Source organism: Vanessa atalanta, chromosome 18, assembly GCF_905147765.1.
Source record: "Vanessa atalanta chromosome 18, ilVanAtal1.2, whole genome shotgun sequence".
In the NCBI taxonomy this organism is placed as follows: Eukaryota; Metazoa; Arthropoda; class Insecta; order Lepidoptera; family Nymphalidae; genus Vanessa; species Vanessa atalanta.
This window is the reverse complement of record NC_061888.1, coordinates 6,674,066-6,700,060: the sequence shown is the minus strand read 5'-3', so window position 1 is coordinate 6,700,060 and position 25,995 is coordinate 6,674,066. Positions and strand designations below refer to the sequence as shown.

At 39.9% G+C, this 25,995-nt stretch overlaps 1 protein-coding gene across 3 annotated transcripts; it reads right to left on the bottom strand.

Annotated features, from left to right (window-relative positions):
* Window positions 1-92: 92 nt before the first annotated feature.
* Window positions 93-25,528, bottom strand: LOC125071145 (ubiquitin carboxyl-terminal hydrolase puf). Of its 3 annotated transcripts, none has more exons than XM_047681236.1 (56): window positions 25,341-25,528; window positions 25,093-25,189; window positions 24,107-24,870; window positions 23,762-24,033; window positions 23,462-23,680; window positions 23,171-23,344; window positions 22,928-23,006; window positions 22,783-22,855; window positions 22,463-22,581; window positions 21,847-21,961; window positions 21,412-21,580; window positions 21,185-21,328; window positions 20,772-20,899; window positions 20,615-20,693; window positions 20,286-20,476; window positions 19,828-20,008; window positions 19,418-19,568; window positions 18,454-18,760; window positions 17,859-18,048; window positions 17,646-17,774; window positions 17,151-17,327; window positions 16,653-16,980; window positions 16,223-16,347; window positions 15,710-15,829; window positions 15,511-15,633; window positions 15,066-15,206; window positions 14,820-14,931; window positions 14,493-14,707; window positions 14,239-14,407; window positions 13,943-14,169; window positions 13,503-13,706; window positions 12,913-13,085; window positions 12,272-12,438; window positions 12,070-12,160; window positions 11,373-11,550; window positions 10,791-10,931; window positions 9,913-10,064; window positions 9,370-9,496; window positions 8,710-8,820; window positions 8,528-8,604; window positions 8,343-8,451; window positions 7,742-7,900; window positions 7,317-7,511; window positions 7,035-7,181; window positions 6,569-6,967; window positions 6,350-6,484; window positions 6,080-6,270; window positions 5,749-5,946; window positions 5,544-5,659; window positions 5,345-5,460; window positions 4,891-5,164; window positions 4,297-4,482; window positions 4,079-4,218; window positions 3,830-3,964; window positions 3,471-3,747; window positions 93-3,228 (listed from the first exon to the last, which is right to left on the bottom strand). In XM_047681236.1, the coding sequence occupies exons 1-56, from the start codon at window positions 25,381-25,383 to the stop codon at window positions 3,017-3,019; spliced, it is 9,771 nt and encodes a 3,256-aa protein (XP_047537192.1). In that variant the 5' UTR covers window positions 25,384-25,528; the 3' UTR covers window positions 93-3,016. The 3 variants fall into 3 exon arrangements, with proteins under 3 accessions (XP_047537192.1, XP_047537193.1, XP_047537194.1); XM_047681237.1 differs by having other exon boundaries at window positions 21,412-21,577; XM_047681238.1 differs by having other exon boundaries at window positions 21,847-21,958.
* Between the last annotated feature and the right edge of the window lie 467 nt (window positions 25,529-25,995).

Here is a 25,995-nt window from a genome sequence, read left to right as displayed (position 1 = left end):
ATTCAAATTGTTTTTTTTTTGAACATTTAAAATATTACATTCAAAGTCATATATCTCCAATCTCCATCTTCAAAAATAAAACACTTTTTACAAAATACTGTTTACTTTGGCTTTCCAGTCCGATTTACAGTATTTTTATCAAGTTTTCACAAATTAATTCAATAACACAGTTACATTCGACCAAAACATTTGATCGTCTCGGTGTAAGTATAATACATAAATTTAAATAACTTTTACAAGCCAGTATTTAATACGCAAAATACAACCTCAATGCTATAAAAAAGCAACCAGCAGATGCCCACACTTCATCAGAAACAGAAAATACAATCTTAAAATTATTAAAAAGATAATTACAGCATATTTATATTTACGGTAATATATTAATAAGCTCTAAAATGACAAAATTAAATATATATACGTATATATATTTTGTCGCCACTGCCTGTCACTCAATTCAGATTGTTAGCACCACAATACATCATAACTCTTTTATAAAAGTGACCGCCTTCACCAAACAACGAAGTTCTTCAATATAAAACAACACAATATTCAGTGAAATATTTATCAAAATACGTTAACAGCAATTATATATAATAATATATAAGTTACAGAGAAATATTATTGCTTCCAGTGTTCCCTAGTTAGCTATTGTTTTGTAGAATATTCGAGAATGAGATTTTCATATATGTAGCCTATTGCAGTCAAAAATAATTTACAAGAAAAGCTTTATGGGTAGACAATGTTACAATTTGAATGTATCATAAATGGACATATTTAAAGATGAATTTTGAATACTATACATTTTAAACTACTTATTGACGAAATACTACAAGACATCTTAAATGTATTATTTGTGTAAATATCTGGGCAGTGTGCTATTTCTTTCTCTAATTCAATTAAGTATTAAATAACACTAGCGATTACGAAGAAAGTAAACACATTGTAGTATAAAATGGTGATGACAGAATCTAGATGTAGAAAAATTATTCTAATATAAAATCTTAAAAATAAAATTGTAGGAAAACATATTGAGTCGGCTGCCTTCAAATAATTTTCGAACATTACTTCAAAAAGCTTTCAAATGTTGTATGAATTACAACATTTTTCTATTGACGACGAGCGTGCCAATACATTTTTTCACACATTACATTTAAAAACTTAATAAGACATATGGGACTATAAAATTTAACTGGCCTAGTTTAAATGTTCGGCAAATAAAATAAGTGGACTTTGGACGGGTATTCTCTTACAGTAGGTAAAAATTGTGATCTAAGTGAAATTCACTGGGGTACTCTTATGTGGGTAAGTGGAACAATCTTCACAAATTTTAATTTATTCCTAAACTAACAAAATTTTCACAGCCGAAACGTAATTATAATTTTGATGAAAACTAATTTTTCCAAGGTTGTTCCTTGTTTTAAAATAGCCATCTATATTTTCTTCTATCCTGCTTCTTATATTAAAAAAAATGGGTGCTAAGATTAAAATATTTTGTAAAAAATATTTTTTGGTCTCAATTAATATTTAAGGGACCTTTTAATTTAAAAAAAAAACATTCCTATTCTAAACATCTTATGACTAAGTATTCATGTGGTGTTTACTATGATCTCATCTGGGAATGAATTGAATTTATTCCAAGAGATTCTGTCAGGATCAAGCGATACAATAAAAACATCTACCATTATTTTAGTTACACTCAATACACAATATTTAATTACCCTAATATTACGGTCACAGAAGTAACATAATTTACATTTGGGGTCGGAATAAAAAGTATTACAAGTTAACATCAATCTTTTAAAAAAGTAACAAAATGAGGAATTTTGAAAAATATGTTAATTAAAAGACCATGTTTATAATTGTGATACAATTAAACAAGCAAAATTAAGTATGACACATACCTGCAGTGTTTAAAACATACGGGTAAAAGAGATAGTTAATTTTGTTTCATCCGACCTCCGATATAATACTAAAATATCTGCGACCAATTACATACAATGTTAAACATAAATAAAATAGTCATTTCAAACAAGTAGGAAACAGACTCTATACATATTTACTTTAAGCATCGTTTGTTACAAACTCCTTATACACTAAACGAAAAAGGCAATATCTAAAAATTTTTATAAAATTACATATTGAGCATCTATCCTTTTGACAAACAAGCCAAAATACCCAAAACATATTAAATTTGGTCGTCTGAATTGTTTTTCAAATACTCTTACAAAGAAATCGTCATATGAAGTTAAAAACGATACACTTCTACGTAAGAGCGCAAATTGGGTGTATTAATTTGTATTTTACTTATTGTAAAACAGATAGAAATATACCCTAACTCCTTTTCGTAGAAGTTAATTGATCAAAGCTTGGAATGTTCCAAAAATATTTAACATTGTTATGTCATGAATTTTTAATTACAAATTTAATAATAAATAAATGAAACTAACTGCACATATTTTAACATAAGCACCGGATTCACTTTGTAACAATATTACGACGATTTTAATTTTTTTTTTCTACTAGATTTTCTTTAGCCTTCAAACAATTTTCATTGTAAGTAGTGCAACAAATATATAAATTACTAAACGTTAAATAGGAAGAGTTTCCCAAATATATTGTTTACATGTTTTAAAATTTTAAAATATGTTTTCAAAGTAAGATATTTCATAAAACTAGTCAATTGCAGCTAAACTTAATAATCAAAATTTAATTCGATTCACGCTACAGAGTAGCCATTATTTTAATATTGAGAATAATTACAGGTTGCAGACATATAATATTTACAGATATGTGTGCTTAAAAAATCTAATTTGTAACGGTTTACTAGAAAAAAACCGTGAGGTATATCAAACACAATGCGGTTTATTTTTAAAGTGCTCTCATTTCATAATCTAAATTTCAATGTGATAAAGGTGGGTTTTAGAGTCGTTCTGATGTCACAGTCCAGGGTTCAGTTATAAGTCTATCGAAATATTCTCATAGAGACAGAATGAGAGTAATGTCCTCGTAGCGACGCTCAGTCGTCGGGCGGCTGCAGCTGGTGCAGGCGGCGCAGGGCGTGCGACAGCAACGGCAGCAGGTCGGGCAGCGCAGGCGCCGCCTCCTCGGCGGACTCGTCGGACTCCTCCAGCGGCTCCTCGCCTTCGCTGCCCTCCGCGGACGGACAACGCGCCTCGCTCGTCGGACCCCCCGCCTCTGTCTCGCCGGTTTCTTCTTCTATTATGGAAACTATTATTGCTCAATAAAATGCCGCAACATTATGATATCTTCGGTTATTATAATTTACTACAATAGCAATAAATAAGAAAACGATATTTTCTAATAGCGTAAATAACATGTAATATATTTTTTAAGGACAAAGATATTTTAGTCGTACGGCATAGTCAAAATTACAGGTATATCACAGCAAGCTAACTATTATGTATTATAAAGCTACACAAAGACTAAATAAACTCAGCAAAGCGATTTACCGGTGGGTCTAAGCAGCCTTTGGTGTAACGCGGTGGCAGCTCGATGTAAAGCGCGCGCTAACGATGAACCCGTCGTCGGACGTGCACGCTCTGCCATCAGCAGCAGCGCCCGCGTACTGCCCACCAACGTGACGAGCGGCGCCCGAGCTGCGCTGCCGGCCAGCTCCTCGGCCAGTGCCTCGGCCGCCCGCGACGAGCCGCCCACCGCGCCCGAGCTGCCCGACCCCCCCGCCACGCTAGACGCGCCCGATGCGCACGGACTCGTCGCCCCTCCCAGCTGAATTACAAATTAAATATTTAATGAATTGTCTAGTTCAATATTCAAATTAATCTCACTACACAAACTAAATGAAGATTACTTTGGGATAATAATGCTGCATGAAGTCGTAGATGGCAGGATCGGCTAGCGATTCTCGTTCGTCCAATAACACCGCATCAACGTACTCCGACACAACACTACATTCCAGCAACATTTCTTCTAACTTCGCGTCCGCCTAGAGAGACACAGACGATCAGTATTTTTTTTTTTTTATCTTGGTCTGAACAGAACAAAAGTATATACACTGACGAAATTGTACATTGAAATGTTAAATTCAGTAGCTCCTCACCGGTGACGTCGCAACGTCTCTCCAGAAGGTTGCGAAATAATTAAAACGAAGCGGTACCGCCTCGAGGGCGCACAACGCTGACAGCAGCACGAGCTGCTCCGACATGCAGCGCTGACTCCGCGCGACTCGACAACACGTGTCTGCAAAATTGAATTTGTAATATTTGAATCTCGCTCGTTATAATCTATAAAACGGCATCTAGTACTACTACTACTCACCGATGAACTTGTGGTAGGGGCGGTAGAAGGCGGGGCGCGGCGGAGAGTGCGGGTGCGCGTGCGCGTGCGCCGTGCGCAGGCGCGGGCGCGACGCCGCGCGGGCCGCCGCGTGCGCGCCCGCCGCCAGCGGCACGAGCGCGCCGAGCGCCGCCCCGCCGCCGATCAGAACCAGCTCACGGAGAACACCTGTCGACGGCGCCATCAGATAGACGATCCCAGTGTATGGACATGTTTTCAAACATATAATTTTAAGTTCTATAAACGTTAAAATTTTAATATGTTCGAATACATTTGAAAATTTAAATATTATACATAACAAACTGTCTAGAATCAAATAAATATACGGATGATGTTCTCATCGATCTTCGGTCTTAGGAAAGATTGGCAAAAGCACGCGTTATATTATATTTATCGTACACAAATGATGTCGCCATTACTCTCCATTTCTTGTCAATTGAGCAAAATCCGATAGGACAAGAACGAAAGAGAGCGGGACTTATGCCCAGACACTCGAAATTTACATTTTATTCTCTAGCCACAAGATTATCGAGGTGCTATTTTTCTTGATATACACATAAGAGAACATGTCCTAACCGAGAGCGGCATGCGGCAGCCGCGGAGTGCGCTGGTGCAGGTTGAGCAGCGTGAGCAGGCGGCGGGCGCATTCGGGCCAGTCCTTGCAGGCGAGCAGCAACGCCCGCGCCTCCTTGGCGTCGCGGCGCAGGCGCAGCGTGCGGCACAGCGCCCGCGCCCAGCGCAGCGCCGCGCCCAGCTCGGCGCGCACGGCGCTGCCCGCGCCGGCACTCGCGCCGCCCACGCCGCCTACCCCGCCGCCTTCCACGTACACCGCGTGTAGGCTGTGCAGTGCCTGTTATAGAAAAGTATCGAATTCGATTTATGCGTTCGGTTTGTCCTCGAGATATGCGAGTCACATAAATAGCCACGCGTAGACTCGACAAATTTTCAGCATTAGACCTCTAAATCAAACTCGTTACTATAAATTTCAAAAGAAAAGTTAAAAAGTTATATAATTTATATTACTACTCACTTCAAAAGTCATCTGGAGTCCACCATTGTAAACTACGTACAGTCTATCGTCCTCATTCTCAACGAGCGTGCAGAACGCCGATATTAACGTCGTCCAGCACGTCCGTCCATTTAAACCTGCAAAAGTAATTCGTATCATGTAACCACTAGGAGAAACCGCTCCGGAGTTATAAGCTTAGTCGAGAGACGCGTCTGCTCACCCTGTAAGTAAGCGGAGAGCGTGCTCCGGCGGAAGGCGGCGGCCTCGCGCGCGTCCACGCCCTCCGCGCCACCCGCGCCCCCGGCACCCCCGCGAGCTGCCAGGATTCTCGCTAGCCTGGTGATCATATTATATTACTTATACATATATTAATAAGGATTAATTTTTTTTAGCTCGTTGAGCTTGCATTATAATGCCGGTCGAACCTGAGCAGCTCGTCCGCGGCGCCGGGGTAGAGGTGCGCGTGCGGCGCGATGTTGCGGAAGGCCCAGTGTATGTTCTGATGCTGCGCGAGCGCACGCGCGAAGGCGCCCGAGCGGCGGCAGCACAGGCGCAGCAGCGCGTAGTACGGCGGCAACATCGCGCGGTTGTACGCCACCACCTCGCCGTCCTCGTGGTCCGCACTGCGAGTTTGTATAGTACAATACAAGAAGCGAATGTCTATATATATTCAATGATATAAACTATTAGATGGTTTTTATCTTATTCATATGTTTTATGACTTATATGAAGAATATAAGCAAAACTGTAGCTTACAGAATATAATTGAATGCTATGTGTTTGGTGAGACGCTGGTTGGCTAGCATTAGTTGCACGTTCTCAGGACAGTCGACAGACACGGCGTGCCAAAACGTGAGCAGTGCCTGCTTGTTGGGATGCACCGCCACCGACGGCTCCGATATCGCAGGATGGTATAGCTCCCACAGATCGTTGAAGTACTGACCGAACTAAAGAGGAAAAGAAAACTGTAGGATAGGTACATTTCTCACTCAGGTCACTGAGTTTTAAAGTAGATCAATTACATACCATTAATTTCTCTACCCTGCTTACGACACAATACGACATGACTCCAAAATATGCAGTCAGCTTCATAGTTCCGTGGACGGCGATGTCAGTGTATTTTCTGGCAGCTTTTAATTTTCCTAACAGCATCGTATACACCTGGATAATGAGAAGCGAACATTAAATCTCTACTAATAAAATTTCACATGGCTAATCAAAGGTACAATGTGGCTCGCCACGGACCTGGTGCAGCGTGTGGTGCGCCGTGTCGGGCAGCTTGGCGAGGTGCAGCGCGGGCGCAGGCAGCGGGCGCGCCCGCGCGTACCCCGCGCGGAAGTGCTGCGACGGCACCAACGCCACCAGCAGCAGCGCGGCGGCCGCCCGCACCCGCGCCGCGCCGGCCGCCAGCAGCTGCGTCTCCAACCAGCGGTCGGCCGTGCGCAGCGCCCACGCGTGGGCCGCCTTGTTGCGCGGCACCTGCATGGCGAGCCACTCCAGCGCCGCGTGCGGGCACACGTCGCCGGCGTCCCACAGCCGCGCCAGCACCAGCTGCGTGAAGCACGGCAGGCCGCCCGACGCTCCCGCTCCGCCGCCGCTGCCCTCCACTAGCAGCGTCAGGAGCTTAAAAAACGGCCCGCAGCTCTGGAACGAACGATTGTTTGTAGTTTACGTCGTCGGGTTACTTTGACGACCGAAAAAATATACTAACTTCCGAGTGTTTCGCGATCGCCTGGAAGATCATATTCACAATTTTTTGGGCGAGAGCTTCGTTCCACCGACACAGAGCGAAGATTAGAGATCTAGTCTGCTGTAGATTTAGACTGTCCCTCGTTTGCTGATAGATGAAAGGAAACCCCTGAAACGTACATTATTGAACATAAACAAAGTATTATATTAGGACAATAACAGGAACATGTCATTATTAAGATATATTTGTGCGCAAAGTTTGTCTAATAAATTTGTCTGTTTTTCGTGGACGGGGCCAGCGTACCTTGGCATGCAGCAGCGCACGCGCGTCGGGCTCGGCCAGAGCCAGGTGTCCGGCGGGGTCCCGCGAGCGCTCCACGAGGCCGCTGACGAGCGCCACCATCTTGTCGAGCGCGCCGGGCCGCAGCTTGTCTCCGCAGCCGTCCGTCGCACCGCTGCCGCTGCCGCTGCCACTCGCCTCCTCGCTGGGGGATTCCACCTGCAGCACTTTGCCGCTCAGTATCGCTTATAGTCGCTACCGACCGACTCTTGACAAAATATATGATATAATTGATAATTCTAATTCGGAAGCGGATCGTGAAAGAGCCGAGCCATCATTTAGAATATATCTTTTTGTGTGAAAATTGGGTAATATATCGCTTAAGATTGTATAATAATTTAATACAAATGGATCATAATAAATAACTAAAAATAAACAATTCATAATACCGTGTTAGAGTTTTGCCCCAAGTAGAAGTTGACCATTGAGGAGATAGCGTTGACTCTCAACATGAACTTGCCCTCCTCTTCGCCCATCTTGCTGAACTCGTACAGCAGGCTGAAGTACTCCGTCAGGTGCCGTAAATGAGACCGCGCTCCGCTTTCCATCTAGCAACAGGAAATTATACTTTTTTAAATAATCGATCGCGATGTTTTATACATTCAGAATACAGCAGTTATTTCCAGATTCAGCCTCAAATGTTTAACCAACAAATGTTAATTATATTAGACACCCCAAGGAATTATAGGCCCAACTCAAAGATCAAGTTTCACCTGTAGCAACTAAACGCTGTTTATATATATATTAGATATATATAAGATAGTTGAACCAAGTCCAGGAGAACAATTACTATATTTATATATTATAATTATAGATGATAAAGATAATAACAAACAGACTTTTAGATACAGCAGTCATCTAATTGATACAATTGGTCAAACTATGATTATATGTGTTTTTATAGAGATATAATACAATAATAAAATACCACAAAAACCTTATTTCTTGTTATTTGATATCATGCAAAATATAAAAGAAAAAAAAACTCACCAAAGACAATAACATCCTTATAAACCTAGTAACACAACTCGCTTCTCCTAATTTGCTATTGTCTTCACTTTCCTCCATACCCTGAAGATACAAGGCACAATGACTAGATCTGAAATTAAAAGGATTTCTTACAATCGTCCATTTATATGTTTGAAGTTAATTAATAAAAGAATAATAATAATCACCTCAGCCTTTGTATAACATGCATGCATAGCCTCTGAAACATTTGTCGAACCATTTGATTCGGACACTTTATTAACACCTGAAAAAATATATCAAAATGTTAAAATTTCACAAATATACTCATTAAAACGTTGACTTCTTAAAAGAGATACAATAGGTCTTAATATGCTACAAAAGGCTTTACCTGCATCGGCCACCACGTGTCATCAGCCATGTGACCGAGAAACCACTCCGAGGCCGCGGCGGACGCGTTGAACTGTTTCGTCACCAACTCCACCCATGACACCATGGTAGGCTATAAGACAGTTTTTATGTAATATATTCTTTAGGAGCGTAGTGAAAAGATGTATGATTACAAAACTGACGATTAATATCGGACAAATGACATAAATGTTAAATACACATATGTATGTTCTATAATTTGAGCTTTTAATTACGCTTCGCATATATCTTTTAAAAGGCACAAATGATTAATAAATATAGTTTAACAAAGTGACAAAAAGCCATCAAATTGACTTGAATGAATCCCCGAAATATAACCCTGTCCGAAAATATATTCGCAATAAATTTATTATGTTGATTTTATTATTTATAAAGCGATCAGATTATATTTAAAGGATTATTAAGGAAATAATGGTGATCGGCATTTTGTCGTTTCTGTTTGCGGTAAAGTAGTTTGATAAGTAATTTTTTTGATTTTTGTGTCTCATGTTCTAAATTAAAAATCTGACTTAGAACAGCCTTTCACACACTGGAGATAAGTGACTTTGAATAGGAGACATGACCACCTAGTTAAAATGATGATTTTATGCAACAGTATTATAATAGCATCGAGCCGACTAACCTTTTCCTTGGCGTGTATAAAAGTTTCGATGAAGAAAGAGGTCGACAGTCTGGCGGCGACCTCCGTGATCTCCGGCCTCAGCGTGAGTAGCGACTGCGGTACGGAGCTGCACATCTGACCCATGAACCTGTTAGGACACGAAGCCTTTGAGAATTCCTTACTATCTATATTATTAAGTTCGATGACAAATGCTTAAACACGAGCAACGATCTTAGCGTGTTTTACTTTTTCTATCAGCTATGATCGCGCCCACTTTTCAGGGCCACTTTTTCTACGTGGAATCATATTTTTTATTGCAACCCTTTATTTAAATTCATCTGTTATAGCACGCTACTGAATTTTGAAATAATTCAAACAACTACGTTTACTACAAACAGTTTGTTCATACTTTTGGCGCTGGTGACATTAAAGTCTCAGGCGTTTGATTTGTTCATGTTAAGATTTTTAATGTATTATATTTATACTCAAAGGTAGACCCAATCGTCCTTTATATGAAATGTAATTCGGCGTCTTATCTCGTAAATATACGAGAAGGAAACGAACGTGAAATACGCGTGCTGGAATATGTTCTTGTCGTGCAGGAACTGCATGTTGTCGTCCCAGATCCAGCGCAGCAGCTCGGGCGGCAGCTGCACGGCCGGCGCCGCCTCGCGCCGCTCCACGGCCGCGCTGGCGCTCTCCTCCGCCCGCGACGACTGCGGGCAGACGGACTGGTCAGTCCTATGCCGTTACTTTACTTATCTACTTGATGACATAGCAGTTATAAACTAATATTATAAATACTAAATTTCAGACAATATTGAATCGATAACATAACATATTTTTAGATTTCGTTTAATCAAATAGGCGAAAAAAATATATTGAACATTTGATCATTGAACTATTGAACAACACAAACGTTTCAAAACTATAGCAAGAAACTCAGTAGTTACTCTTTTTCAACATTTGAGATGCAAAGTTATGTGAGTTAAATACACTTACATATATCTTACTTATATATATAAATTAATGAGATATCCTGCCTGAAAGTTAATAAATATTTACCCCACGCTTTTTTATCATCTATACAATCTCGAGTTGAATAATATGGCATATTTATTTATGTTTTTTTTTTTACAAATTATTTTAATTTAAGAATTAGCAAAATGCCATTTTTTTATAGAAACGAATACCTTGACTCAGAAGGGATTTATTGACTTTGCGGAGTCATAGTCTTATAATTGTTCCTCGTCGCTTTTATTTCATGCCGTGATTAAATTTCACCGAACGATTAAGGACTGATGCCGAACTTCGGTTAAAATAGATTATTTGAAAAACATATTTCAGAATTTTATTATTATTGACATCATGAAAGAATTGTAGTAAATGGAAACAAAAATATATGCCCTGTTGAACTTTACAAATATTTTTGACCCAAGCACCTGTGCTTCCTCCTGCTGGCCACAGTCTGAACCACGCTGATTGCGCGGCGGACTTAGCTCGTAGAACAACATATAAGCGCTGTTTGTCTTCTCGAAGGAGAAGTCCATAAATTTGTCAGTCACCGAATCGTATGTTTTACTCTGAAATAAAAAAATAAATTGCGAAAAAAAAACCAATAAGGTGTGCGTCTCTGCGCGCCCGTCAGAAATCATAACTTAAACCGTGCGAAATACGGCTAGCGCAGAGGATTAGAGTGAGAGAGGAGGAGCCTGCCTACTGCTGTCATCAGGGCAGCCAGACAGACGGGCGCCGTAAGATGTTACGTAACGAAGCGGCTTACCCTCCCATAAGAAGGTATCATTTCAAAAATTACTTATTTCTATTTTAAACTAAATTTGCATAAAACGCATACACGCGCAAAGCCCACCCGCCAACAAAATAATTTTCAAGAAAGGGGCCAGGCACGGAATCAGTCTTAAAAGTTTGTCTAATCGATTTTCTTATGGCTGTAAAACCCTCTGCAGCGGTCCTATGTAAATGGGATAGTGCCGCTATCGAGAGAGCGTGAAGTAAGCGCTCACGGTCATCTCCCCGCCGAAGCACTCGGCGGCGATGTGCGCGGGGTCGAAGGGCTTGACCTCGGCGTCGTTGAACAGCAGCCAGCGGTCGTGCAGCTCGTGCTCGCGGTCGCGGATGAACGAGTAGTAGTGGCCGCCGTCCGCCGTGCCCGTGTGCACCGTCACGCCTATCAGCTCGTATCTGGATGCCCGCGCAACATTAGTCTTACACTAGGCGACGATTTGTCGACATTTACCATAATAAATTAAAAATTAAAACTAAACCCGTGGAGTACTCGTTATAATAACCCCATTAATTATTATTTACCGTTCTTATGGTCATGAATAATTACAATTTGTTTTACTAAACTTATTCTAAATTCACGGACAGACATTTGAATTTTGTTAATTTATATAGAAATCTCCCCAAGTTTTTGTCGCAAGATAACTAAATTAGTCAAACATACATAAAAATACATGATCCGCATGAAACAATCTAGCATTACAAGTAACTAATATAGAGTATAAATTAAATTAGTTTCTAAACTAATATTTAGATTGGAAACACTGGCTTTATTTTCATAGCAAACGAATGTAGAATAAATTGTACTCTAATAATCATCTCTCATAATCTTATTATTTAACATTAATGCACTTTTATTTATTTATATGTCAAATGTCAGGTGTCAGGTAAGATGTCATTGAAACCAAAAATACTTACTCATAATGCTCTTCTGTATCCGAATCTTCAGTTTCATTGTAAGAACTACTTTCGCCATCTTTTTTTAACTCAGCTGATTTAATTTTTTCCTCTGAAAAATATACCAGTGTCACATAAATAATTAAACACTATTTTTAATTTTCTTTGTACAAACATAAAATCTCGGCGATATTTGTTAAGATGAATAAATATAAATGCTTACCTTGGTATTGGGCCGGCATCAAATGTTTCTCGACATAGCCAGACATGTCGAGCCGCATGGGAAAAGAGAAATGCGTGTTGACTTTCTCCTTGAGCATCGTGAGCATATTGAAAGTGTACCGCATCGTATTAAAGCAAAGGATGCGAGGTAGTTTCTTAAAACATGCCCTAAAAATATAAAAACAATATGTCATTATAATCTTGATGAATACATCTTTTATAAAAATATATCTTATTATGAAGAATAAGATTTGCTGTAAACAATAATTAAAAATTATAAGTATTTTACTTTTAATGCTATGCTTCATTTAAAACTGAAACAATTAAAATAAACTTTAAAAAAGATACTTAGTATTGTCACCGATTTAATCGTATTTATTAATAAAGTAGCAACACTGATCAAATTAAGTGGACACGTAGTCGGTCTGCTTATGGGCAGTTTCTTATTGAACGTTGGTCGACGCACAACCTGCCTAGGAACAGCTCAGTGTTTTAACTCCCAAAACGTGTAATCAATACGATCATGGCGATACGACGCATAATTTATAAAAACTATAATCTGACAAGTTCTTCTAAATCGTTCCTTTATATGTGAGTTATTTACAAAGAAAGCTATCATCAAATTAAAAACAAAACAATTACCGTTTCTCGGCGCGAACTTTGTTGGCACACTGCGAACACGTGTAGCAATTATCGCCCTCCAGCGTGTCCTTGACGGTGACCTCGTCCAGGCTCTGGTGCAAGTTGCGCATATCCGCCACCTGGCAGCGCACCGTGTAGAATTCCTCCAGCGTGCGCGACACGTGCGGGCAGTCCTGCGGGACAAGGCCACTGATTACACCATGCACTAATGGCCACGTATGAGGTAAACATAATATCGATTTAAAACGCCCTGTTGGTGGCTAGCTTATGAAAATTTACATCAGGTAGGGGGTCGGCCCGGTAACGAGTTACTAGGTTTTATCACGTAGAAGTTCTAAGCAGCTGCGAAAGCACGTAAAGTCAATAGTTCTTCGGTCTGATTATATAGGTTAGATATAGTGCACCTGTGATGGCCCACCATATCTAATGCCCTATCAGCTTAGTTTATGTTACCCTGTAACCGATTTAGATGTTCGTTTCAAGGGAGATCAACTTGACGCTGAATTCGGGAGTGGATTGAAATTTGGTAGTCCAACATATGTAAATGAAGTTTGTAAAACGTAATATATGAAACAAAGTAAATAGCTCACCAATGATACAACGTTGTTACTTAGGACGCCGCAAAATAGCGTCTTGACTAGTTTTTTAAGTTCGGGAGTCATCTCCTCGAGCTTGGAGACGAGGTCTATAAAAAACTCTGCCATGTCCTTCTGTTCGCCAGTGTTCAGTGGCTGGTGATCCATCTGGTAGACTTTGCAGAAACTACGCGGATTATACGCCTTGCGTTCACTTTCCTGAGAGAATATAATGAAAAAACATAGGCATGATCAGTTATTTTACCCGATAGTCAAAATCTTTGTATCATTTACAAATTTAACATCCAATTTTAGCGACGCTCGGCTCTAGAAAAGGTTTTTCTTTAACAAAAAAACAATATGTATATATAAATTTTGGGAGCGAATGTTCGATTAGCAATATTCGTTTATGATCCAGAAAGTATCATTCACGAAAGTGTGCGGCGCGGACGTACCATGAGGTAGGCGAACATGCGCTGCATCTCGTGCAGCGTGGGCGCGTGGCGGCTGTGGGCGGGGTCGGCGCGCAGCACGGCCGCGCGCGCCGCCGGCATCATGTACAGGTGCTGCATGCACGACGCCATGTAGCACGTGGCGCCCAGGTTGGTGAGCCCCGCGTAGCCGCACTCCGAGCGGGACTCCTCCGCCGGCCAGTAGTCCCACGGGTACGACGACGACGGGCCTGCGGGGGGGACTGGCTTAGTACGCGCGTTCGGCTGCCCGACGATCCGGACGGATCGAGGTCGCTCACCAGGTTTGTGATGTTCCATAAGCTTGTGGTGCAGGACCATATAGTTGTCTGGTGCGCCCCGTACCAGTTCCACTAGTAGGTCGTAGGCTGCAGCGCGAGACTTTTGCGACTTGCACTTGGGAAGATTTCTCTGGGAGGGGTTGGGGACGTCGAACAGAAACCCGAAAACCTGAGGGAGAATGGTACATTTATAACGGTTTTTCAAACATAGTTCTGAGTAAAAGCCGTCCAAAAGATAATTATTATTTATATACCATTTCTAAAGTTCTAGTTCCTTGTTCTGAGTTTTTAAAACGTAGGGGGTGTTTCGATAAATGCGTGAGGAGACTCAGTTGGCCGTACAATCCGTCGTCAGGGGTACATGGCTCAGAACGTTTCTCTATTATCTCACGTTTTTCAAGAGAACAACGGATTTGTTCACAGAGTTCGTTTAAATCTGGAGCTCCACTATCTTCTGCGACTGCACCTTCTAAAAAATGGATTTTTTCTACATCATCATTAATAGACAAAGATATTCTTTTTTAAGGATATATATATATATAAGGTTAATTAATATTACGTAAATAAATACAACAAAATACCTTTAAAAAAGTCTTCTGGTAACCCATCAATCAATCTACATACAAGCCAAAAGTAGTCTCTACATGCTGGACCATATGGCTCTTTTCCTTCTTCGGCGTGATGATGAGCAACCTTCAAATATATAAAAAGCAAAATAAAGTTATTATTTGATTTCTTCTACTCCAAAATAATTGTAATAAGTGCATAAAATATATTTATAGATTATTTGTAAAAACATGCAACAAGCTAACGTCTTCCCAGGTTACCTCATGGTGGTGGTAATTGTGCGGTCGCATGTCAGCAGCACGAGGCAAATGCTGCAGCAAAAGTTGCAGTAGAGGAGCCAGCACGCCCGTCTCGCCGCCTGCGCACAGGCGATACAGCGCGCTGCCTGCCTCGCGACGAACCTACGGAACAAATTGGCTAAACGTCAAAGCTAAACAAAGAATGGATTCGGCCTGCAGACACCACGAAAATTACACTATCAGTTCAGGCTCAAGACCAATAGCTTCACGTGCTTTCCGAGGCACTTCTTCTTCCAGATTCTAAAACCGAATAAAATAACAGACTCAATAATTATTTATGGATATAATCTAGAGTATGAAGCCTCAAGATCTGATTCAGAATCTGCCTCATATCAAAACCTCTGAGATATATAGTAATAAAGAAACTTAATCGAAATAATATGAAAAGTGCAGAGGCAGTACTCACGGCGGGGTCGGCGTCGTCCAGCAGCAGGCGCGGCGCGGCGCGGCGCAGCGACCACGCCAGCGCCACGGCGTCGCCGCCGCCGCGCGCCCACACCACGCACACGCGCATGGCGTGCTGCACCACCTGCGCACGCACACACTCACTACCTCTGCGCCGCGCGACGGTGCGACCGACCGACTCTAGGCGCCACGGGACTCACCTGCGCCCTCCCCCAAAATCCAGTCTTGTATGTGGTGGGTTCCTTCATTGTGGCCGCTTCGCATAGTATAGATATCAACCTCTCCGTCGTTTCCTCCACGTTCATCAGAGACAGTAGAGCCTTGGACAAAATATTTGTATTAGTTTGTTGTTTTAAGTTTCACTAAAACACACAACACTATAGATGTCTTTACATTGTATACATATATATTTAAATAAATTTAAAATGTAATAATGCTTGCAATCTCACAAGAATATTTGACAAAACACAAATAAAATCTTTTGCTTTTAAAATAATTAATTTATTTTAAAATCAAAATCTACGAGAAATAATCTATACGATTTATTTCCACATTTAAATTAATCTCTTTTATTTGTATTAAGTCAAACTAAATAATTTTGGCCACATAATTGCAAAGAATCGAAAGAAAAATAACTAGTTAATTTACTTTTCATTCTTTTATTGGTTCTATCGCTTTAAATGGTTTTACTAAAGATAGTATGAATAACGTACTGGGTGTAGTTTTGGAGTCTGTCCGGTTTCTGAGGTGGGCAATGTTCCGATGCGACACAGCAACTGCAGTAATAACGCAAGGCAGTCTTGACGCCACTCGCTGTCGTCGCTCCGCTGTAAAACGCCTGAGAACAAAATTACATGTATACATATGATACATTGTACAATTGAAGATTATCAAGGTTGACAAACCTTTAATTTGTAATATTAATACAATAGAATATTAAATTACAAGCATTTTCGACCTTAACTAGTATCAGATAGATAATGCTTTAAATCTTTATAAAATACAACAGACCAATATTTTATTCGTCAAAATTAGTTCTTGAGTTTATTTGTCAATGAATTAGTAAGACACAATTTTTTCATATTAACTACCATGGCCAAAAGTTAGCGAATATTGTTGAGAAAGTTTTTTTTATGTACTAACCTGACATCATAATATCATACAGCAACCTCAGTCCACCCTTCTTAATAAATAATTCATTCCAATTCTCTACGCTCACTTTCTCTTCAGTCTTATCCAAGCTACTGGTGGGTTCCTTCACATTAGAACCATTGTTGTTTGAACTTAGTTTGTCTATAATATGTAGAGAATACATTAGTTTCTGTGGACTCATGGGGTCTAAGAGTTCGGGAAGCTTGTTTTCTGATGGGTTTTGAAATGCTTCCAGAAGTGTAGGGTTAAGAGGCACAGCTTGAAGAATATCCCAGACGCGCCGAGATAAAAGTTGTGCCTTAGTATGAGCTACAGGCTCCTGAAAATGATAGAAGATATAAAATTATAAATTAGGCCATGATACATTTCCAAAAAAGGTTCATGAGCAAAATTAAATATATTTCATTATTTTCAAATAAAAACCTTTCTATTATTTTGAAATTAAAATTATAATTAATTTAAGAAAAGCAAAATATAATAGTCAGTCACCCCAGTCCCTGGCTCCTTCATCTGGCCGAGCGCCTGCATTAGCGTGAATAAGTGGTGAAAGTAGGTGGGGTCCAGCAGCAGGTGGGTGGGCAGCCGGGCGCGCGCCGGCGCCGGCTGCGCGGACGGCCACTCCGCCCACGCGCCGCGACCGCCCACGCCCACCGACACGAACACCAACTGGGGACGTGGTAAAGAGATGCGACTTTACGGTCAAGGAGTGAGTTATGTAGATAGGAAGGGGCACTCATTCATATTTTCTTTTCTTAGGGGTACATTTAAGCATAAATATTATAACTGCGAATGCGAGTTTGTTTGTTACACTTTCACTTCTTAACTCCTCAACGGATCATTATAAAATTTTGCATCCACGTTGTCTGGGGTACAGGAAAGAACATAGGGTACAAAACGACTGCAGCCCATAATACTGAACAGACTGAAACTGTAAATATGCCTAAGTGAGACTAGTATATTATAAATATTACTTTTATTCCAAACCTGGTTATCCTTAAACCCCATGTCGTAAAGCGTCCGCTCATCATAGTCGATCGTCAACTCCTGGCCCTGAGTTATCATTCGGAGAGGACCATCCGTTGCAAGCGCAGTGACGCCTTCTTCCCCTTGTATCTATAATCATATAATTTATTTATAAATATAAGTAAACCATATTGAATTTAATAACGACAACGTTTAAAACTAGGGGTCGCAGACCTGTCTCTCCCACCAGACGTGCACGTGCGCACGCAGATGCGCCACGAGGTCGGACTGGTGCAGCGCGAGCGAGGCGCGCGGGCCGGCGCCGGCGGGCTGCAGCGTCACGCGCACGCTGCCCGCGCCGCTCGCGCCCCCCTCCCACGCGCCCGACTCCGCCAGCGCCCAGCGCCGCAGGTGGTACGCGTATCTGCCTCGCGAGGGACTTCGTTATTATTCTTTTTACTTAGACTCCTAAGGCAGACGAGTAGTGTTGATAGGCACTCATTGCATGGGCTTTTAGCCATACGTTACCTTGCACATGTCAGATATAGTAACGAAATTATTATGTTTCTTATATCTTTATTGACTATACTAGCTATCATTTATCTTCTCACACTAGAGCATAGAATCCTCGATATAAAAAAGTGGGTAAACTCAATACCTGAACGCATTCTGTACTAGTCAAGGTTGAGGCTGTATGGGAATGCGAGGTGGTAAATATATCTAATGAGGTTATTAAATTCTGTAATGCTTAAGTTATCTGTATATATATATAATATATATATTTGATCAAAATAATATTTACAAACACTAAATTAAAATAACAACATACCTTCTTTTGAATGTGTCTAAGTGTGTTTTTAACAACAACAAAGCCCTCTGTATACACTGTAATGCTGCTTCTTCGGTCATATGTTCATAAATATTCTGTTTATCTGTAGTTTTTTCAGTCTCTTTGTTTTCCTCTATTGGAACACTCGACGTCAGCGACGTGCCCTGACCGTCATCATTTTTAGATATTAATCTCTCAGCGGCAGATGACAGATGAAACATACATTTGGAAACAAAGTCATCTTCTTGCTGTAACTGTTGACCCATATAGTAGCTGTTGAGATATTGAATAGCGCCCATCGATACATCTGTATGACAATAAAAATAAGGTTTTTCATGAAAAGATTTTTCATGATATTTCCATATATATATATATATGTATATATATGACGATTAAGAAATTTTATGTATGTACGCAAAAACATAAATGATTTTCCCAGAAATTGTGACGTACAGTCTATTAACACTAGGAACAAGAATAAACTTGTTACTCCAAGTACCCGTTTACACAGGGTTAGTAACTCTTTTTTGGGGCAATGTATACGTTTTTACAACAGGATCCCAGAAAACGTTCAAAATTGTTCAATTATAAAATTCAAAAGAGTCGATAAAGAGCGTTTGTGTGCTAAAGGATATTACAACACTAATGACTTTTTAGTTGACTGCACACCTTGGGAATGAAATGATCGCCTCCAGGCTGTTTCAAATAACTAAAATATACTTATCATACTTATCATGGAAAATGGTTAAAAAAAATTAAAAAATATATCCCGCTGAGTTTCTTTTACCGGTTCTTCTCAGGTCCGAGGTGCTAAATTCCGAACCGGTGGTAGATTTTTGACAATCAATAAGCAAGTGTAAACACTTCTATATTGAATAAAGATTTTTGACTTTGACTTTGACTTATACAAATAATAACTTAACAGATTACACATTACTGATTTGGAAAGTTTAAGTGAATATACCGGTGCTATTGGCCCTGAGCGCGATCTTCCACAGATGGTCCATGGCCAGCGTGTGCGGGTGCGCCGCGTCTCGCGAGTCGCCCGCGCCCAGCGCCATGCGCGCCAAGTTGCACAGCTGCTGGTACAGGCTGAGGCCCATTATGCTGATAGTCTGAGAACAATCAATCAGACTTTCATTTATAATTCCATCATCAAAGATGGAGTATTGTTATTGTTACAAAGTGGTCGAGACTAGTAGTTATAAAATTTACAATTTATGATTTGGTCAATGGAAATTATAATTACATTGACTACATTTATTTTTATATATAGAATTAATGACCTTTATAAAATAAGCAAACATCAGGAATTTTAAGAATAGGTTTGTTCAAATTTTATATATATAACACTTTTAAAGTTTCTAAATGAACCTCTGGATCCAGTGTGGGCATTTTCTCGACGTAGAGAAAGCGTAGCGCGTCCAGACCGAGTGCATGCTGGTCGGGCGACTTGGTGTGCGACAGCAGCCACGAGTACAGGCAGTCTGCGCATTCGCTCGACCCGCGCGCCACCAGGCACTGCCACAGCTCCTCCACCTGCTCCACAGTCAGTCTGTGGACGAGAGCACCTCGATGTTTTATTCGTGGACTATGGATGATGAAATACTTGCCACCAGATTGGTAAAAATTTGCCCGAAAACTTCGGAACCTAGTTCTATCAATCATTACATATACAATAACTCAAAAAGTAACTCGCTTCTTACTCGTTCTAACGCTGAAATACGACACCGAATGTTTTCATTTCGTGACTATAAGGAGGGTCAACTCAGCATAGCGCCCGGCTGCAGTATCAAAGATCGACTCATCGGTAATAAAATAGTATATCTCACCTAAAATGGTGCGGGGAGCCGACGGGCGAAAATATCGCGGTGAGAAAGTGCAGGCGCACGGTGAGTTCCGTGATGTGCGCGTAGTGCTGCGCGTCGCCCACGGGCGCGCCCGCGCGCGTGGACACGTAGTGCCGCAGGTCCTCCAGGAACAGCCGCATCATGCCGCGCTCGCGCTCCGCCCACATCACCACCTGCGCAGAGTTCTACTCGTTACATTCGCATTTTATTGTAAACTGTAGAGTGTTGCTATTGAATTTTATTATTATTAATTAAAAATATTATAATTTTCGTTCTTTCATATAACATATAAAGAAATTACAAAATTGTACCTGATGCATATCCATTCCTCTTAATTGTTGGAATGACGAAAATAGCTTTGGTAGTAGACGCAACGATACCGCAACGGATCTGTTCGAGTTAATGATGTTTAGATACACATTAATAGCAAAGAAAGCAAACATTAAGTGAATATAAAAGTTTATTTACCTATGATTAGCGAGATTGTCTAGACATCCCTCTATGAATTTGATTCTGATGAATTTGTCCGTACTAAAACATAGCAGTGCACATAAAGCCTTTTCCGCCTCTAACGCCAGACCCTCGCCGAGTTGCTCCTATAAATTTTATAGCTATTATAACATATGAGATAAATATGTATGATATTTTTGTTTATATTATCTATATATAAAGGAAATAAGATAAGTCTAAGAAACTATGAATTTTACCTGTATAAGTCGAGACACCTAATTATGCATAATATTGTATATATTTTTTTTATTCAATTAAAACTTCGAATATTTGTTTAAATGCAAAAAAAAAGAAAACAAAACCTGTTTAAAATATTACGGAGCAACTAAAGTAGGATATAATAATATGTGTATCATCGTCATACGACTCACAATGGCGCCGTCCTGCAGCAGATCCCACAACAGCGTGTTCCCGGGCCGGCACACGTCGTCCACGTTGAAGGGCAGCGGCGCGGGAGCGGGCGAGGGCGGTCGCGCCTCTAAGCCCACGCCGCCGTACTCCGTCAGGCACTGCGCCTACAAGAAAGCGTTAGACGCACCATGTAATATCCATCTCATCACATAATCTACAAACATGCAATAATGTCGTTCGTCAGTGCCTGCGCGGCGAGCCTGGCCAGCTCCTCCTCGCAGGCGGAGTCGTCCTCGTCCAGGTCGGGCAGGTGTCGGTGCGAGTGCGAGTGCGCCGACAGCGCCGACGACGCGCTGCCCTCTTCCTCCTCGCGCCGCTTGTAGCTCTCCATCAGTCGCAGTTCCATCAGCCGCCTGCTTGATCGCACATATTCTTTATTCGAGTTGTAAAACAAAGAGAATATTATTATTTCGATACCCGGAGCATTTCATATATCTTCTGATGGGATTTTAGTAGTTATGTCAAAGTGGATATGAAGACACACATCCAAATATTGCCTGGCAAAATGTGTATGTACGTTATCCAAATGGACATATAATAAATATAAAGACGACGAGTCCTAGCTCCCATAATAAACCGCATGTGATATGCTGTTTCATAAAAACTCTAAGTAAATTCCAACCTGGCATCGACGTTGTCGCACAGGAGTTGACAGTGCGCTGTGTCGCTGCCGGACGACTCCTCCTCCACGTCGGACACAGATTCCGCTAAGTCCGTAGTTTTCAATTGTGCCGCTACTGGTCGAAAATTTAATTACAAATCTTATTTAGTGACAGTAATAAATAAAAAATAAATCGATTATTCAAATTAAGAATATAAATTTAATGCAATATCTACACATATAATAAAATTGGAGTGTCAGTTTGTAATATTAAAATAACCGCTTTTTACTAAATGCATATGTATGTATATACGGAACATATACCAAAATAACATTTTTTAGAATATTTGTCTTTCTGTCTGTCTGTTTGTTCCGACTAATCTCTGGAACGACTGAACCGATTTCGACGGAACTTTCACTGGCAGATAGCGGATGTAATTAGGCTACTTTTATTTTAGAATTATATATAGAATAAAAATAAAATCACGCTACAATATCCAAATAACTTAAATTCAAACAACGTGCACAAAGTCGCGGGCACAGCTAGTGCATAATATGTTAAAAGATCTGTACTCAAATTTTGATAGTTCATATATCTCTAAAAAGATCCAATGAAATATATGGACCATGCACTCACGGAAATGCCTCGTCTTGCCTGGCTTGTGACGCTTCTTGTAAAGTTTCTTCTTCCGCGGTCGAAGCAACTCTTCGGCACCGCTGCTGGCACTTCCGCTGCTTCCTGCTCGCTTATTACGTCTATAAGAGTACAATTTATATTTTACTCATCGTTTATAATTTTTATTTTTTATATACTAAACAAATTGCTGTTGTTTCGCGCGTAATAATGTGTATAAATAGGAGTTTAGTTAGTTTGTTGTTGTTGTTATCTAATTGTGACAAACTCTGAATGAATTTTTGTATGGGCTTAAAACAATTTATAGTATCTGATTTACTTACTTTTGACAAGATTTAAGTGAAGAACATTCTTTCTTAGCCAGCTCTTCACCTTCTCGGAGCCATTCTTGCTCAGCTGTAAATACAAAATATATAAATAATTTACTATTGTTAAGTAATTAACCAGAAAAACAAAAGTTAATTATACCTGTAAGTTCACGTTGATGTTTGCTTTGCTTTCGAGGTGTAGGTCCCGCCTCTTCCCCGGAGGTACTTAATTCTTCACACTTTAAAAAGATTATCTATATAATTTACAATTAGCAATACATTATTATTTTTATACGTATTTTAATTCAACATATACACAAAACGTGTCTATATAAAGTTTCATAGGCACAGTGTTAAAAGTGAGTAGAATCGGTCCCACGAATGATCGATTCAGGGTCGTTACCGGGTCGTCGTCGGAGTTGGTCTGGTCCATGCTGACGCTGGCCTCGGAGGAGGAGCGGTGGTGCGGCTTGCACACGGGCGGCGCGAGGCGCGGCGGCTCGGGCGCGGGCGAGCCGGCGCCGCAGCCGCCGCGCGCCCACATCGCGCGCATCAGCGCCGACGCCAGGTACAGGCTCTGAGACCACATGCCGCGTTATAGCGCTACTACCCGTACCGAATATTGTTTCATTCGATCTGTTCGTGGTTTAGTGCCAGTTTGTTCTTGGACTAAATGTTCATTAGTAAAACTGACCTGTTCAGTGTGTTCCTTGGGAGGTAGAGAACATAGCAGACTATACAGATGTGCACACGGCTTCGGTGCTAAGGCCCTAATAAATCCAGGTAGTAGGTCGTATACTTGACGACCACAATGCTTGAGCTGCGCAGCCGCCCATACCAACTCTACATGTTCGGGGGTAACTCGACCTTCCACAGCGAGAAACTTTAAAATCATGTGGGATTGTTTTATCACCTGTAATGTAACAAATTATTATATTTAAAACTAGTTTATCCTAAAACTCACAAAATCCAAAAAAAGAAATAGGTTATTTACCTCAACATGTAAGTTGGGACCGAACAAGTGTTCAATGATATTATTATTAGTTAACCAAGTTGCCAATTGTTGTCCGGCTAGTTCTGCATCAGCAGCCGGTTCTCCTGCACAAAGCTCATTATGTGCAGCTATGTGTGCATTGATCTGTGCTACTCCAGCCAACCTCATGGTCAATGTACTGCTGTTGAAATATTTGAAAGCTAATGCCAAACCATCTCCGTCAAATGCTAGCGGGGCATCAAGTGGTTCTTTAGCAGCTCCCCACATAAAATCTGGTAACAATTTTTTTATGGTTAATATATAAATAAAATTTAATTAATTATGAAAAAAATTATAATTACTCACCTGCCATAGACTTGACAGCTGGCACCCTTAAGTCTTTATCTTCCAAACTACACATATACTTTAATATCTTGCTCCTTAAAGGCATAAAAAGTTGTGCAACTGCTCTGAAATTTAACCACAATTTTAAGTTACCAACAGCAGCCACTATTGCATGTGCCATAGACAAAGGAAGACTAGCAGGTGTTGCACTTTCAAATACTGATGTCATGGCACAAACTCCTCCAAGTTTACAAAATAAGCTAACATTCCGTAGTAAATATGCTGGTATTTCTGTATCATGAAGATCACAATATGAGCTCAGATTTGATATCTCCTGTGCTGACAAGTCATCTAGCCGGCTAAGTGCTGAATGTTTACATGCTAAATAAAGAGGGAAATTTAGGAGAAATATCTTGGACACTATGTGCATTAGCTTCTCTTTCTGCTGCATAGACCATGTCTCCGTATCACCAGAAGGAGTTGCAGGTTTATCTATGCTAGTGGCTTCATCTGCAGATGGTTCATTTGGTTCTGGAGGTTTTGTACTTTCTGTTTCCAGAACTTTTTCTTTTGATTCCGAGCTTTCTTCTTCATTTTGTAATGTGTTTAAAACTTCTGGTTCTTTTTGTATTTCTTGACTATCACTGTTTGCTTCAGTTTTAACAGAAGCTAATAAATCATCTTTAAGTTGTTTAAGTTGGCACACGGATAAGCACAGAATGCTTTGAACCACCAAATAAAATCTTTCAAAATTCTTCACATCACGGTAACAGCACATACATTGCCTTAAATACAAGTACATTATATAATTTAAAATTTTTTAAAAAAAATAATTAGATTTCGAACTATCAAAATAAATTTTTAACGATACATTGATACAAAAACAAATGTGCCTTGAAAGGAATGCATACCATTCAAGGCACACAAATTATTTAATATTTATAATTATTTTTATCTTAATATAATTATTTTATAAATGAATACTACTCTCATAAGTCTATTCCTACCTTTGTGGCCACGAAAGAATATAATTTAATACTGTTTCGAGTTCGGATTGACTTATAGTTGGATACTGGGACACATCGTCGGTTAATCTTGTTTCACCTAAAATAAATCAAACAAAAAGGGCATTTAGATTAATTTTTGGTTACACTCATTCATTTAATAAAAATTTAGCATAAATAATCAAAGTTCTAAGTAAGAAAATACTCGTAAAAGTAAATGGTTCACAATATTTCGAAACAATGTAACTTACAATTTACTAAAAGCTGTGAAAACTCCGAACAAACATCACACATTCTCGACGTTTTGTATTAATATAAGGCGAAATATTATTAAAATATTATCGCAGTTGTTATTACTTTTAAAATATTGATCATTATTGATATTTTCGTATCAGAAAACGAACACTGCCTCAGAAATGTCACAGAATCCGTTCCACCATTGTTGACGATTGTTGTCAAAGTAGCGTTTCGATATGGCATATTTACAAGGTTATACTTGATCAAACACAGTGATACTCCAAAATTCTTCAAAAATATAATGTACTAAATATTTTTTTAATTTACATAAAAAAAATTAAATACTTAAACAACATACACAGAGAACTAGGACTTTTATTTTAAAATGTTATAAATTACCAAACGTAAATATTAACAACAACTGAACGCAAAAACGTTCATAAATACAAACAATATAAGAATTTAAATATTTCCTTTTTATAATTTCATAACTGGACTATAACTTAATGCTAACTAGTTATAGTTATTGGTTATTATATGACTATTATAGCTTAGCAGATGAGATAACAGATTAATAGTAAATATTTAAAACTTTCATAGAATTATATTCTTAAGCATAACTGATTTTTGTCAATGTCAATAATTGTCAATACATGAGCATTGACATTA